Below are 18,009 nucleotides of genomic sequence, written 5' to 3' on the forward strand. Positions count from 1 at the left end.
ATATTGTCAAATTGGGTCCCACTGAATTATTTTCCAGTTATCTCTTTTGCCATGTGGATTAATATTTTCACAAGTGAAGGAACAAAATTTGTTCTACCCTACTAATTACTTTGTTATTAAAATGGTCCTAGAATGGTAATTTTTTTATTTAAGAAGCAAGCTGGATGGCCACAAAATTATATGTAGTCAAATATAACAAATTACTTATATTGAATTTAATCAAGCCTATTATATACTGATAACCTCTTTTTAATTGAATTTTCAAGTCAAAATAAAAATAATAATTATTTCCCATACTACTTAAACTAATGTAATAATATATTTGTAAAATATTATTTACATGTGAGAACATGCTGGGTATTTTTAATAGAGGAAATAACTATCATTTTAAAAATTAACTAAACATATTTGGATCTCTAGAATAGCCGTGTATCTAGAACTAGAAGAATTTTTCAGAAAATTGTTGATTTTATGTAGACATTAAAGTCACAATACCAATTTCAAGACTGACAGTAAACCCTCACAGTACTCAAAGAGACAGAACATTTTTTAAAGTTAGGTAAATGCATAGATAGGAAGTAATAGAGATGAAATGAAAGCATATATATATATATATATATATATATATATATATATATATATATTCAATTGATCATCTACTAAGAATTTTTTTGTAATTCAGTGATACATAACATATGTATATATGAATACATGCACATCTTAAATAAACAAACATACACATTTAACAATGTATATTTATCACCTATAATTCAAGATCAAAAGGATAATCTACCAAGAATAGGAATAAATGTTAAATATGGTTCAAAGAATAAATATTAATGACCACTAATCTCATGATAAATCATCCTCAGCATCCTCTCACATCATTGGGGAAATAAAATTACAATAACAGTAACAAACTTTTCCAGCCACATTTTTGATGAAATTTAAAATACCCCATTATCCAGGGACCCAATTTCATTGGACCTAAGTATCATTTGCTGTCTCTGGTTCCAGTAGTTATCTTACATTGTTGATTGGAATGCACAATTATACTGTTTTTTGGCAAACATGCAGACAGTTTTAAATAAAATTAAGTATACAGCTAATTTCACCTTGGGGAATTTTACTTACAGGGAAACACAATGTATGCATAAAAATACACATACACTCATGTTACTGATAGTTGTATTCAAAATTATTCAAAAGAAAAATATTTTAACTCGTGATCAACAAATAAGAGACAAATTATGGCATATGGGTAAATGGCATATTACTCCACATCATAATGAAATAAATCCCCATACAGGCAGCAGCATGGATGAGTTCAAAAGCACTAACCAGAAACAAACTTTCCTTGTTGTTCATTTAATATGATGTTCTAGAACACGTGAACTGATCTCTGAAGATAAACATAAGCAATTTTGGCCTGGAATATGTAACTGGGGAATGTATCACAAAGCCATAATGAAACATTTTAGGGTGATAGTGTGTGCACATGTGTGTGTATTTATATCCAAAGAAAAAATCTTAGCCCACAAAGAAAACATTTTCCCCAATGCATATATATACTCTGAATTATGAATAGAAATAACATTTTTTCAAATGTAATTCATGTATGTAAATTATTATTGTTTTAACAGAAATCAACAAAATATGACCCTTTAATTTTTCCTTGAGTTATAACTATTAAATTAAACTATTACATATGTGAAGTACAAAATACAGTATTTAAGATAGTCTACTTAATTTGCATATCCATCACCTCAGGAAATTTTTTGGTGGGTATGTCGAGAACATTCAATATCTACTGTTAGCATAATTTCAACTATACAGTTGAATAATGTTACCTACAGTCACCCTGCTGGACATTAGCTCTATAGAAATTATTCACTCTCCATGACTAAAACTTTTTTACCATAGTCAAATCTCTGAATTATCCCTATCTCTAGGCTTTTGAGACCACCATTGAACTATCTGATTCTATGAGTTTAATTTTTTATACTCCACATAAAAGTATGACCATGTAGTAAAATATGATGCTTTTAAAAGTATATAAGCTATATGTGTATCTATATTTTACTACATAAATTTCCAAAGTATATATTTAGTTTGTAGTGTTTAACACATTGAATTAGGATCTAATGAAAATTTCTATTCCTGTATTTAAAATAACATGTAATTCAAAGCAGGTTTTCTGCCCCGTGAAGAGGGTATCCATCTTCACAGGTTCTTTGTTCCTGGACACTTTTTGTTTTGTTACATTTCTCGTTTCATCTCACAGTATCATGATTGAGCCAGCAAAGCCCAATGACATTCTAATTCATTTTAAATTCCTCTGGTTATAGGCAGAATTTTTTCTGCCTCCAAATTCATATATTATAACCCTAATTCCTATTATTGAGAAGAAAATGGTATTTAGAAATGGGTCTTTCAAGAGGTGATTGAATTAAAATGAGATCCTTAAGCTGCATCCGAATCCAATCCAACTGGTTCCTTCATGAGAACAGGAGATGAGGGAAGAGAGAGGGAGATGCATCTGACACAAACAGACCAGGAGCAGCCACACCAGGACACAGCTGATGAGGTGACCATCTGCAGGCCAAAGGAGTGGCAGATGACAAATCAGATCTACTGGGCTGGGTGGTGCATGCCTCTAATACCAGCAGTTTGGGAGGCTGGGGGAGGAAGATTGTGAGCTGAAAGCCAGGCTCAATTTAGCAATCCCTTAAGCTATTTAGCAAGACCCTGTCTCTAATAAAATATAAAAAAATGGTTGGGGATGTGGCTCAGTGGTTAACATCCCTGAATATTGAGTGGTATTTTATTATGGCAGCTCTCAAAAATTAATAAAACATGTATCCTTATTTCTTTACTTAATCCCCACCACCACCATCAGGTAACCACACTTGAGTATTTACTGTGGATATGCTTGATCCTTGTATTCTTACAAAGTATGAATTTTTGTGCAATAGGCATGTGTTTACCAAAAGGTCATCATGCTCTACATCTCCACTTGTAAGTTTAAATTTAAGTCTACAGGGGACAATCTTATGTAGTGTACGCACATGTGTGAGTATTTATATCCAAAGAAATTTTAGCCCACAAAGAAGACAATTTCTCCAATGCATATTGTTTTCTAAATAGTTTTATAAACATTATATTCAGGAATTGCATATATATAAAATATTCAGTGTTTTAAAAATCCATTTGTACATTTGGAAAATTTTAGTCATTTTCAAAAGATCCCATTGCTCAAATACTGTTTGAATCCTCTCCAGTATTTGTCTACTCTTCTTTTATCTCTTGAACAGCAAGTATAAAGGAAAGATCAAAAGAATTTTAGTAAATGAGTGCTAATTTTTAGAGGAGTATCCTTCTTCTATTGTCCACGTTATAATTTTCCAGGAAGTATTTGCAATGTTATTCTATTGTTGAAGTATAAGGAATAAAAATACCAACAGAAAAGGTGGCATAATAGACACGTCCCTTACAGATGTACACAGTTCTAATTTCAGTGACAATTAGGTTCTAGCTCTTATATGTTTCTTTCTTTCTTCTTCTTTTTCTTCTTTTTTTGCAATAAATATGTGCCTGGAAATCAGCTGATTTGACAGACACACCTCAAACACTGGGTCCCCTAGATATCATGGAATTGACAGTCTATGGTTCAGACTGCTACAAAGAATATAGAATGGACTGGGGTTGTGGCTTAGTGGTAGAGCACTTGCCTCACATGTGTGAGGCACTGGGTTAAATTTTCAGCACCACATATAAATAAATGAATAAAATAAAGGTCCATAAACACTAAAAAAGATAAAGAAATTAAAAACAAAGAATATAGAAGAAGTGTATAGAGAATTCCTGGAGGAGAGCCCTGTTAAGGAACCAATCCTAGGTGGCATATTCCCTGAAGATGTAACAGGAAATATGTGGATCCCAGAGCCACCTGTGCCTCGGAGGTAGGGTCCAGGGTATATAGAACACATGGATTCTCATTGCTGAAGTCCAGAAAATCAAACTTGAAGCAGATTATCATAAGAAGTGAGTAAAAAATATTCATTTTATTTTTACATAAGAATCTTAAAGACATTCAAACCATGGCTCAAAATAAGCCACTTCATTTTGATTTTGGAAGATACCATGAATTCCATAAAATTTTAAAAAACATACAGTACTTACCCTATATTTATTTTTGATATTTTAACTGTTTTCATAATACAGAGTGTCAAATAGGATACATTTATACATATTGCCAAATTAAAACTGGCATCATGTCTCATAAAGAAAGTATATGCATAACTACTCAAAGTCAAAATCATGCCCCTCCTTGAGGGCATAACAACAGACAACAAATTTTGTCAGAAAAAATTATCGGTTAAATCTGATAACACAAAATAATAAACACAGAAACATAGTACAGTAACAATGCAATAATGGAACATATTTACATAAATCTTATATCTTACAGAAAAATCTTCTAACATTTTAGTACAATCGTATAAAAAATGACTTTTGTTCATTAGACAAAAAGAAAACAAAAAGACTTCCATTTGAGCAGTGGCACTTATGAGAGGGTTGGTCTTCAGTGGAAAATGAGGAAGATTAAACAAGAAACTTGTTAAGATTTTTAGTCACTATTTCAATAAAAACTTTAAGATAGAAAAAATATATATATATACTGTCATGATTTAGACTGAAATTTCTCAAACGCTTCTGAAATTAACTGTGCCAGTATACTCTAGACATAAATATTAACATGTCTAAATGATTGTTAATATTTTATGAACAACTACGACATACTATATGGGAAGCATCACTTTGATTACTCTGTTCTTTTATATTCAAGACATACCTGACATACCTCTATCTTTCTCTTATATATCTCCTACATAATTCCTTGTAAGATTTATATTGAGAGTACCTTGTTTCTGTTTCTAATTTTTCGAATCTACTAACCTCTGTCTCCTGCTTCTCCTTCTTGGCTCAGTCAGCACCTTGAAAATACCATCGCTCTGCTTTGTGTCTTTGAATTTCAATTCGGCTCCATCATTTGTGTTTCAAATCACTTCAATTCATTATCTTCATAAAAGTCTGAGTAATATTCTTAAAACTTAAATCTTAACACATTTTTCACCTATCATAAAATTTCTCAATAGTGTAAAATAGACCTAAAATCCTAATATATAAAAATGTATTATCTAAGTTCTCTAAGTTATTTTCTACTCCATTGTACATATTCCAAGTTGCCTGGATTCCTAAAAATTGTTCTTCCTTGGCTTTCACAGAACAGCCGATTACTTCTGATTGTTTATGTCTTTAGTTTTCAATTTCAAAGTGACCTTGGAAGACTATCTGTTAATCTCTCTTGTGAAATTGTTGTCCCAAGTTATATTAACTTTTTAATTTTTTTATAAGTGCTGGAGTTCAAACCCAGGACCTGTGAATGCTAGATACACACTCTACTTATAAGCTGCATTTACGTGCTCCTAGCTTACCCAAATAATCTTCGTGCTCTGTTTAATTTTCTCATTACACTTACACTTATACACTCTAGATACATTTCTTTTCTTTCAATATTTGACTATTTTTTTTTTTTTTTTTTTTTTTTTTTTTTTTTAGTATTGGTGATTCAGCCAAGGGTGCTTAATCATTGGCCACATTCCCATCCCTTTTTAATTTTTTTTTTTCTTTTGAGTCTGGGTCTCCCTGGCTTTTTTACACTCCCACTAAATTGCTAAGGATGGCTTTGAATCTCTGATCCTCCTGCCTCAGCCTCCCAAGCTTCTGGGATTTCAGGCATGTGCCACTGGATCTGACTTATTTGACAATTTTTTGTCTGTTTCCTGTAATTAGAATAAGAAATCCATGAGGTGAAGGGCAAGTAATTATCTGAGTTTTCAAAGTTGTCTTGATCAGAGTAGAATTTCAATCAATATGTGGTTAATAAATAAATAAGAAAACAATAAAGATAACCTAGCATTATGGTTTTATTTTTCTGATTCTCTATGTCTTATCATTTCATTTATTTCAATGCATAATAATTTTCTCTTTTTACCTTTTTTTTCTATATGTTTTAAGAGAGAGAAAATGTCAACAGTTTCAGGTTTTTACTGCTTAGACATGTATCAAAATATAATCTTTACTCTTGGGAACGTAATTGCAAGTCTTTAGGTAAGAACACATGACTGGTCTTACTATTTTACATTATTCATTTGTCAGTAGGGACTGGAAAGGGACTCTAATTAGTTTACTTTGGGTGATCATTCTTAAGATAAATAATCTAGAAAAACATTTAATAATATGAAATAGCATGTTATTCCATGGCAGATAATATTCACTGTAAGGATCAGAGCAAGTACATAGCATGAGAATATTTACTATGACCACTATAGCTGTCAAATTGTGAAAAAGGTCAATTAAAGAGTTTAACTAAAATTAAGAGCAGATATATTTTTAAATTATAAAAACATGTTGTAAATGTAATAAATAAAAATGATGATAAAAATAAAACAGTAGAAAGAATAGGAAGAATTATACAGAGTCTGGAACAATAAAACAAGAATAATGAGAAAGAAAAGGTAGGAAGAAATATCTTGTCAACATGCTACAAATATGTTAAATTTGACGCTGTTATATTTTTTTAAAGATTGAAAAAGGAAACTAGTCATCTAAAAAGTATGCTTTAGGTCATTTCTCTAGATATTTTTTCTGAGTTAATAAAATGGAAAATTAAAACAAAATAGTTAACAGACTTAAATAATTGAATATGGTAATTGAAAAACAGAATACACAGAATGGGAAAGGATAGGGCCTAGAATCATCTGTTCTAGGGAAAGAAAAAAAAAGAAGTATCAGATCAAGAGATTACAAAGAATCATTGATTTTTATTGTTGCAATTCCTGGTGGCTCTCTCCTACTCAATGAAAAAGGCATGATATGAATTATGGCTTCCAGTGTTTGCAATCAAAGGACAATATTAATTGCTTTAGGGGTCAAAGAAGTAAATCCTCAAAATGTTCCATGATCCTGGACTACCTTATAATTTACCATACTTTAACTTTCCATATGATTACAAATTTTTAATCAATGAGCAAGACTAACACATAATTTAAGGAAATCTCACCCAAGGAATTGTCATTATATATAATAAGGTTATAAAAAATAATTAACCTTGTAACTATTTTTTTTATTATTATTATTCTACAATCAGATGAATTGCACTGTACTCATGGCTCCTGGAAATCTCACCGAGGTGACTGAGTTCATTCTCACAGGAGTCTCAGATCTTCCAGAGCTGCAGATTCCTCTCTTTCTTGTCTTCCTGCTCATCTATGGGCTGACTGTGATGGGGAACCTGGGCATCATTACCCTCACTAGTGTTGACTCTCAACTTCAGACCCCCATGTACTTTTTCCTCCGACATCTGGCTGTCATCAACCTAGGAAACTCTACTGTCATTGCCCCTAAAATGCTGGTCAACTTCTTAGTAAGTAAGAAAACCACTTCATACTACGAATGTGCCACCCAACTGGGAGCATTCCTCGTTTTTATCATAGCTGAGGTGTTCATGCTGGCAGTGATGGGCTATGACCGCTATGTGGCCATTTGCAATCCCCTGCTCTACATGGTGGTGGTATCTCGGCAGACTTGCAAACTGCTGGTTTCACTCACCTACCTGTATAGCTTTTCCACAGCTACTGTGGTTTCATCTTTGGTATTCTCTGAGTCTTACTGTGCTTCCAATGTCATCAATCATTTTTACTGTGACAGTGTCCCTCTGTTAGCGCTGTCCTGCTCTGATACTTCCATTCCAGAAACAATAATCTTTGTATCTGCATCAACAAATATGTTTTTTTCTATGACTGTAGTTCTAGTATCTTATTTCAACATTGTTTTGTCTATTCTAAGGATGCGTTCATCAGAGGGAAGGAAAAAAGCCTTTTCCACCTGTGCTTCCCATATGATGGCAGTCACAGTTTTCTTTGGGACTCTGCTGTTCATGTATTTGCAACCTCGAACCAGTCATTCCCTGGACACTGATAAAATGGCATCTGTGTTTTACACCCTGGTGATCCCCATGCTGAACCCCATGATCTACAGCCTGAGGAACAAGGATGTGAAGGCTGCCTTAAGGAGATTCATGACAAATTCATTCTGGTCCCTTAAAACAATGAAGTTTATGAACTTGTAGGTAAATAAAGAGAAAGATGATTACCTGAGTAATCTTAGTTATGTAACTAAGCTGACAATTTAAAGGTATTTCTAGGAAAAAAAAAAAAGAGGGTCCAGGATATAGGATGCAAAGGACATTAAATTAAAAAATAAACTGTAGGTTATTAAGTTGTGAAGGTAACATAGAAACACAGATACTATTCCATAACTCTGCCTGCAAGTGAGCTGGTCACCAGTGTGAAAAAAATAAATAAAAGTTCTGCAGAGTCCAGGCAGATATATGTTTCAAAAAGTTAAACAAATTTAAAATGAGTAAAGGCATATGGAAAAGAGGAATAAAGCTGATTATTTTTGTTCTTGGCTTTTGTTTTTGTTTCTTCTGAGTATAATTGATATAATGGATCACTGCACCTTGACAAACTGTAATTACAGATAAATAATGTAATTTTTATATGTTATCAAAATTGAACTGATATTTCTATTTAAAACTCCCTGTCTCTTTCTTAATGTATTTGGAATGAATAACTGAATTCTACTAATAGGTAGCATTTAATGCTTCCAAGTAATGTTATGTACAATTTTAAAAGTAAATCCCAACATACAATATAATTTCATGAAATTTGATTTATATGCTTGATACATTCTTTAAAGGTTTTTCTTTTTCTTTGTTCTGAGTATATACTTTTATATTTTTTGAAATTAATATCTTTTACTGTGATATTACTGGACTTTAATGGGTTATCTTCATCTACATTCCTTACATCATTAGAGGAAAAAAAAATAAATTCATCAATGATTTTGCTTTATTTATGGAAACTCCTTGATCTGTAAGCATACACCAAAGTCTGTTGTATCCAACCTTAAATATGTGGTGGAGAACCAGGCTATATTTGAGAATTATCAAATCGGAAGCATAAGTTACTGGCCATAAAGACATATTTAAAAAGCTTCACAAACATTCCTGTATAGGACTGTAAGAATAAATTTTGGCAAACATGAAAGAATTAAACTGGAAAACATATGATAAGATTTTATGCCTGTATTCTCTTTAAGCATAATCGTGTTTTGACAAAGAGTTTTTTAGTCTTATTATTAAATATTTAGTCAGAATAATTACAACAAAAACACTGTAATGCTTTAAGAAAATTAGACTCTGAGACATAGGAATGTTATAATTAATATATATTCAGAGTTGTATTAAAGTTAACATATTCAGTCTATCTTTTTTACAAAGTCTTTCTTCCTCTGGTTTAGAGAAAAAATAATGGGAGAAATGTTTGGTGTAGGGTGTGATTGTGAGTTAATTGACTTATCTTTCTTAGACCCACACTGACCTACATTTTATTTTGTATTATATTTCCATCTTAATATGTTTATAATACATATACATATAGTATGTATAGGTATTATGTATACATATTCACACATATGCCTTTAGATTTTCATGTATTTCAATGACATTAAGATATGCTTGTGTATATACATACAAACATTCATATATATTTAGCAACATATATATTTATCACCTATAATTCAAGAATAAAAGTAGATAATATAACAAAAATTAAAAAACCATAAATCTAACTATAAATATTAATTATCATTAAGCTCATGACAAAGAGTCCCCAACATCATTTCTGATGTGGAAAATGAAATAACAATAACAGTGAGAAAGTCTATCCAGGACACATTTTTGAAGTGAAATTAAAAATCCCCTGTTATCCAAGGACCCAGTTTCAAGCTACTACTAATTATCAGTTACTACCTCTGATTCCTGAAGTTATCTTACTTTGCTGATTGGCATGCATTAATACTTTTCTTTGGCAAACAGGTGGACAATATTATGTAAAGTTAAATATGCAACTAACATGTTCCAGGCATTACCCTCATGGATTTTTACCTACAGATAATGACAATATGTTTAGAAAAATATATATATACACTCATGTTACTGATGTTCTGTATAAAATAATTTAAAAGAAAAAATCTAACTGCTCATCGACAAATAAAAATTAAACTATTGCATGTGGATAAATAACATACTACTCAGTGACAGAATAAAATGAACTCCCATATAGGCAGCAATTGCCTAAACTTCAATAGCATTAATCACACAAACTTTTCTGGTTATTCCTTTTAGATAATGTTCTAGAACACGCCAACTAATCTCTGAAGAAAAACATAAGAAATTTTGGTTTGAGATATGGGAAAATGTATGACAAAAATACTTCAGGAAACATTTAAAATGATAAAATACTCTGAGTTAGAACAAAAATAACATTTTTCAAATGTTACCCATGTAATTAGTATGTTAACAGAAAGCAATAGAATATGACACTTTTATTTATTTTTTCAGATGTTTTAGTTATTATTGGGCTGGGTTTGTGGCACAGTGGTAGAGTGTTCGCCTAGTGTGAGGCACTGGGTTTGATTCTCAGAATACATCAATATAAAGTTATTGTGGTCCACCTACAACTAAAAAATAAACATATAAAAAATAGTATATATGTAAAGTGTAAGCCATTTTTATGATGATCAGTCTTTTCTGCATATCTGTCACCTCATATAGCAAACTTTTTCAGGTAGTATGGCAAGAAAGTTTAGCATCTGCTATTAGCTTAATGTCAAGTATTGGGCTCAGTAAACTTATGTACAGCCACCATGCTGGACATTAGCTCTACAGATTTAATTGTCCCCCAAAACTGAAGTTTTTTTTTTCTCTTTGTTCAAAATATTCAAAATACCTCCACCCCTGCACCTTGAGACTGCCAATCCACACTTTGTGAGTTTAATTTGTTTTCAGATTTCAAATAAAAATGAGATCATATAGTAAAACATGATATTTTTAAAAGAATATTCACTATGCGAGACTATATTTTACTAAATAAATTTCCAAAGTATATATTTAGTTTCCAGTGCTTGGATGTATAGAATAATGATATTATGAAGATTTTTTTCTCTATTTTAATAACTGTAATACTCATCAGAACAGGTTTGCATATGAGCAGGTTTTACTTATGAAGATGTCTGTCTTTACTTTTTTTTTCACCTGAGATGAGAGATTTGAAAGACTTATGTTTTTCATTGCATCTTAGAGTATCATCATTGTGCTAGCAAAGCCCCCTTCTATTTTAAATTATTTATTAATCCCTTTGATAATGGTAAGAATATAGTCTGCCCCAAATTTGCATAAATTATTAGAAAACCCTAAATACCAGTACTGAGAAGGGACAATATTTGAAAGTTAGTTTTTCAAGAGGCAATTGAGTTAAAGAGAGATCCTTAACCTGAGCCCTAATCCAATACATGTGGTTCCTTTATAATAAAAGGAGATGAGAGTAGAGAGGGAGATGCACCAGACACAAACACAGACCAGGAGCAGCCACTCCAGGGCACAGCTGAGGCAGTGGCCATCTGCAGACCAAGGAGTGGCAGATGAGAAACCAAACCCACAGACATCTAGGTCTTGGACTTTGAGGCTCCTAACTGTAAGAAAATAAATTTACATTGTTTGTAGTTGCATGGTATTTTATTACAAAACTCTCAAAAATCAATAAACTTTGTATCTTTCTTTTTCTTTAATAATTTATTTATTCTAATTTGTCACTTATGATGGCAGAATGCAATTCATTTCATATTACACACATAGAGCACAATTTTTCAAGTCACTGATTGTACACAAAGTATTTTCACACCATCCATGTCTTCATACATGTACTTAGGGTAATGATGTCCAACCCATTCCACCATCATTCCTTCCCCTTGCCTCCTCCCTTTCCCTCCTTCCCCTTTGCCCTATCTAAAGTTCCTCCATTCCTCCCATGCTCCACCTCCCTCATAGCCATTATGAGTAGGCATCTTCATATCAAAGAAAATATTTGGCCTTTGTTTGGGATTGGCTTGCTTCAGTTAGATTTATATTCTCAACACTGAAATACATAAATTTATTGCCAAGGTTTTCTTTTGGATGTTTGTTTTTTGTTTGTTTTGTTTTTAAGGCTATTGTAAATGGGATGGTTTTCCTAGTTTTATTTTCAGTGGATTTGTCACTGATGTACAGAAATGTTTTTTATTTTCAGTGTTGATTTTATATCCAGCACTTTGCTGAATTCATTTATTAGTTCTAGAAGATTACTGGGGGAATGTATTAGGTCTTCTAAGTATAGAGTCATACCATCTGTAAATAGTGACAATTTGAATTCTTCTTTTGTCATTTGTATCTCTTCAATTTTTGTTTTTGTTTTTTTTGCTTTGTTTGTGTGTATGATTGCCCTCACTAGAGATTCAAGAACTATGTTGAATAGAAGTGGTGAAAGAAGGCATCCTGTCTTGTTCCAGTTTTTAGAAGGAATGCTTTTAATTTTTCTCCATTTAGAATGATGTTGGCCTGGGGCATAGCATAGATAGCATTTTCAATGTTAAGTTATGTTTCTGTTATCTCTAGTTTTTCCAGTGTTTTGAACATGAAGCAATGCTGTATTTTATCAAATGCTTTCTCAGCATCTATTAAGATGATCATATGATTTTTATCTTTGAGTGTATTGATTTGATGAATTATATTTATTGATTTCAGTATGTTCAACTAACCTTGCATCACCTGGATGAACCCTACTTGATCATAGTGCACAATCTTTTTGTATGTTTTTGTATTTGATTTTCCAGTATTTTATTGAGAATTTTGCATCTAAATTCATTAGAGATATTGGTCTGAAGTTTTCTTTCTCTGATGTGTCTTTGTCTGGTTTTGGAATCAGGGTGATATTGTTCTCATAGAATGTGTTTGGAATTGTTTCCTCTTTTTCAATTTCATGAAATAGTTTGAGAAGTATTGGTGTTAGTACTCCTTTAAAGGTCTTGTAGAACTCACTTGTATATCCATTGGGTCCTGGGCTTTTCTTGGTTGTTAGGCTTCTGATGGCTTCCTCTATTTCCTTGCTTGAAACTGATCTGTTTAAATTGTGTATATCATCCTGATTTAGTTTGGGTATATCATATCTCTCTAGAAATTTATCGATGCCTTTGATATTTTCTATTTTTTGGAGTAAAATTTTTCAAAATATTTTCGAATTATCTTCTATATTTCTGTAGTGTTCGTCATAATGTTTCCTTTTTCATCACGGATGTTAGTAACTTGGGTTTTCTCTCTCCTTCTCTTCATTTACATGGCTAATGATTTATCAATTTTATTTATTTTTTCAAAGAACCAATTTTTTGTTTTGTCATTTTTTAAAAATATTGTTTCTTTTGTTTCAATTTTATTGATATCAGCTCTGATTTTAAATATTTCCTGCCTCCAATTGCTTTTGGGGTTGATTTGTACTTCTTTTCCTAGGGCTTTGATATAATGATATGTCATTTGTTGACTTTTCCTTCTTTTAAGAAATGAACTCCATGCAATGAACTTTCCTCTCAGAACTGCCTTCATAGTGTCCCAGAGATTTTGATATGTAGTACTGGTGTTTTTATTTACCTCTGAGAATTTTTTAATGTCCTCCTTGACATACCTTTTGCAAACCATTGTTCATCCAATAGCATATTAGTTAGTCTCCAGGTGTTGGAGTAGTTTTATTTTTTATTTTATCATTGAATTCTAATTTCATTCCATTGTGTTCTGATAGAATGCAGTGTAGTATCTCTACTTTTAATATTTATTAAGATTTGCTTTATGGCATAATCTATGGTCTGTTTTAGAGAAGGACCCATATGCTGCTGAGAAGAAAGTGTATTTGCTCATTGATAGATAATATACTCTATATATGTCAGTTAAGTCTAAGTTATTGATTGAATTATTTAGTTTTATAGTTTCTTTATTTAGCTTTTGTTTGGAGGATCTATTCAGTGGTGAAAGAAGTGTGTTAAAGTCACCCAGAATTATTATTTTGTGGTCTATCTGACTCTTGAACTTGAGAACAGTTTGATTGATGAATACAGATGCTCCATTATTTGGGGCCTATATATATATTTATAACTGTTATGCCTTGTTGATGTACAGTTCTCTTAAGCACTATTAAATGTTCATCCTAATCCCTTTTGATTTACTTTGGCTTGAAGTCTTCTTTATTTGATATGAGGATAGAAATCCCTGCTTATTTACATAGACCATGTGAATGGTATATTTTATCTTAACCTTTCTCCTTCAGTTTGTGAGCATCTTTTCCTAAAAGATGAGTCTCTTGAAGGCAGCATACTGTTGGGTCTTTTTTTTTTTTTAAATCCAATCTACCAGCCTATTTCTTTCGATTGGAGAGTTCATTTTATTAACATTTAGCGTTATTATTGAGACATGATTTGTATTACCTGTTTTTTTTTGGTTTATTTTAGATATTTAGTTTGACTTGGTTTCTCCTTTGGTTGGCTTTTCTTTTATTGTATTCCTTCCTTTGCATATTTTTATTATTGCTTTTTATTTCCTCCTTGTGGAATAGTTTGCCAAGAATGTTCTTTAGGCTCTCTTGCTGTAAATTCTTTTAGCTTTTGTTTATCATGGAAGGTTTTTCTTTAATCATCAAATTTGAAGCGTAATTTTGCTGTATATAAGATTCTTGGTTAGCATCCATTATATTTTAGAGCTTGGTATATGTTTTTTCAGAATCTCCTGGCTTTGAGAGTCTGAGTTGAAAAATCTTCTGAGATATGAATTGGTCTTCCCTTGTAGGTAATCTGATTTTTCTCTCTTGTGGCCTTTAAAATTCTACCCTTATTCTGTATGCTAGGAATTTAATTATAATGTGTCTTGTACATCTATTGTAATTGTGTACATTTGGTGTCCTATATTTGATTTTCCAATCCATTCATCATGCTTGGGAAGTTCTCTGATATTATTTCATTGAAGAGATTGTGCATTTCTTTGGTTTGAATCTCTGAAACTTCCTCTATCTCAATAAATTTTAAGTTTGGTCTTTTGGTGGTATCCCATAATTCTTGGACTGTTCATGGTTTCTTACCATCTTCACTGTGAGGTCAACTTACTTTTCAAGGTTGCATATTTTGTCTTCATTTTGTGAGGCCCTGTCTTCCAAATGATTTAGTCTGTTGGTGATGCTATCTATTGGGGTTTTTAATTGGCTTATTGTTTCTTTCATTTTGAAGATTTCTGCTTTTTGTTGTTGTTATTTTTTTCAGTATCTCTTTCTTGAAGTAATCTCTTGCAACCTGTATTTGCTCTCTTATCTCTTTGTTGGTATGATTGATGGTCACCTGTATTTTTTCCCTTATCTCTTTGTTGGAGTGATCGATTTTTGCCTGTATCTGCTTACTTAGGTAGTTCTTTAATTACCAAATCATTTTAGTTATGTATATTCTGAACTCCTCCTCTGACATTTCACCTACGGCACTACATATGGATTCTATTATTATAATATCTTGGATTATTGAGGCACTTTATCCCTTGATTTTCCATGATGTCTGTGTGTCTTCCTGTTTTGCAATGTAGATCTGAAGTATTATAGCTTCTGCTCTGTTGTCTTATGGTGTCCCTACATGTTATCAATACCTCATTTTTAAGGAAGAGATCAATATTACTGCACTCAATGTACCCAACGTGCAGCCATATATCAGTGTGCTTCTATTTTTACAATTACAATTGTGTCACTAAAATCAGAAATGATGAGTTTGGTTATCTTCTACCATATAGTCAATAGCTTTGCATAATGGTTTACAGTTTCTGATGGTGGAAGGGGGGCCTGCGGGGTTGGCTGAGATGTTTGTGAGGTAAGATGTGATAACATGGAGGTATTAGACTATATGTCTAGTGAGAGGGTAATCATAAGAAGTTGGCTGTTAGTAGGAGAAATAAGAGATAGGCAACCCCATGCAAAACTCCCTGTTAGGTCAGCAGTGAACTCAGTAGACTGTTAGCACCCCTAGTAGAGAAACCTCTAGTGAAGCCAGGAAACACAGGGACCTTGATGTTGTCTTACCAGGTCCTTATTGTTGTCCTTTGATAGAAGCTGTGCTTTGTCAGTTTCATGGTCATGGTAGCCTAAAACCTCTATGTACCTTGATGTTGGGCTTTGGAGCCATGCTTTGGTGGATAAGGAACCCCAGCACATGGCTTTCCATGCAGGTGCAGAGTGGCTCTCCCCTGGAACTCCAGGACGCAGTGCCATGGTGGCATGAGGCAGGCAGGATCTCTTCTATCTTTACTTTTTTACCCACTCCCATCCAGCACCATCTTGTATACACCTCGAGCCTTTACTGTGGATGTGCTTGTTCCTTATGTTCTTATAAAGTATGCATTATTGTGCAGTGGGCATGCATTTACAAAAAGGTCATTGGGCCCTATATCTCCACTTCTAAGGTAAGTCTACAGTACAATCCTGTGTAGTGTGTGCATGTGAGTGTGTGTGCCTGTGTGTGTGTCTGTGTGTGCGTGTGCATGCCCAAAGGGAGGTTAACCCCCTAAGAAGAAAATTTCTCCAATGTACACCAGCTTCTAAATAATTCTATTAGACAGTACATTCATGAAATACACATATTTAAAATATGCTTTATTTTAAAAACTCCATTTCTACATTAGGAAATTTATCATCATTTTCAAAGAGACAACTTTGCTTTAAAATTCTGTGGTTGACTCTTTTCCAGGATTTGTCTACTCTATTTTATAACCTGAAATGCAAATGTAAAGGAAAGATTAAAAGAATAATTGTATTAAATGAAGAACACTTTGGGAAATGGAAGTCCTTCTTTTAACATACACTTTTGCAATGTAGATCTTTCTTTCCAGGAAATAATTATGATGTCAATTCTATTCTTGAAGTACAAAGGATAAAAGAGATGGTGGCCTAATAAAAAGCCTACTACAGAAATAGATTGTTGTAATTTGATTGATAGACAATCAGTTTCTGCACTTATATATTCCATTTTGCAATAATGAATCTCTAACTGGAGATGCGATTTGGCAAACACATTTTAATCACTGTATCCCGTAGATATTATGGAATTGACAGTCTATGGTTCAGACTTCTACAAAGAATACACAAGAATTATATAGAGAATTCCTGGAGGAGAACCCTGTTAAGGAACCAATCCTAGTTGGCATATTCCCTGAAGATGTAACAGGAAATATGTGGATCCCAGAGCCACCTGTGCCTCAGAGGTAGAGTCGAGGGTATATAGAACACATGGATTCTCATTGCTGCAGCCCAGAGACTTAAACTTGAAGCAGATTCTCCATTAGAGGTAAGTAAAACATATTCATATTACTTTTCCATAAGGACCTTAAAGACATCCAAACCATGGCTCAAAATTAGCCACTTCATTTTGATTTTGGAAGATACCATGAATTCCATAAAATCAAAAAATAAAGCCCTTAACCTAAGATTTTGTGTTTGTGACATTTTAACTATTTTCAGAAATGCAGTATGTCAGATACAATACAATTTTATATGTTTCCAATCTAATATTGTCTCCAGGTCTCATGTGCTTTAGTAAATTTTATCACTTGTGAACCAATGAACTTTTGCTCACTGACTGTGTTTATATCACTGCTATATTGTCTAAAATGAAAATTTCATGTGTCCAGGAAAACTGTGGAAGAAAACTGGATGTATAGCTACCCAATGTCAAAATCATGTCTCTCTGAAAACATAGCTGTAGATAACAGATTTCTTCAGAAAAATTACCAGTTGAATTTATCGCCATACAGGAAAGTATGGCGTAACACAGTATAAAGCATAACACAGTAGTCAATGAAATAATATAACATATTAATATAAACCTTTATTTTCAGAAAAATTAATCTGTCAACATTTCTATTTAATTATATCCAAAATGGCTTTGATTAGTTATTAAAAATATTTTAAAAATACTAGAACTCCTTTTGAGATGAGGCTC

The 18,009-nt window shown here is 32.5% G+C and overlaps 1 protein-coding gene across 1 annotated transcript; it reads left to right on the forward strand.

Annotated features, from left to right (window-relative positions):
- The first annotated feature begins 7,231 nt into the window (after positions 1-7,231).
- Positions 7,232-8,194, forward strand: LOC107159504 (olfactory receptor 8J1-like). The gene has a single exon (XM_015506099.1). The coding sequence runs from the start codon at positions 7,232-7,234 to the stop codon at positions 8,192-8,194; it is 963 nt and encodes a 320-aa protein (XP_015361585.1).
- Positions 8,195-18,009: the final 9,815 nt, after the last annotated feature.

The sequence above is a fragment of the Marmota marmota genome, unplaced genomic scaffold (assembly GCF_001458135.2).
Source record: "Marmota marmota marmota unplaced genomic scaffold, marMar, whole genome shotgun sequence".
NCBI lineage: Eukaryota > Metazoa > Chordata > Mammalia > Rodentia > Sciuridae > Marmota > Marmota marmota.

Bases quoted from the DNA above. Each gene is read 5' to 3' on its own strand.
- LOC107159504 (XM_015506099.1), top strand. From the start codon at position 7,232: ATGGCTCCTGGAAATCTCACCGAGGTGACTGAGTTCATTCTCACAGGA.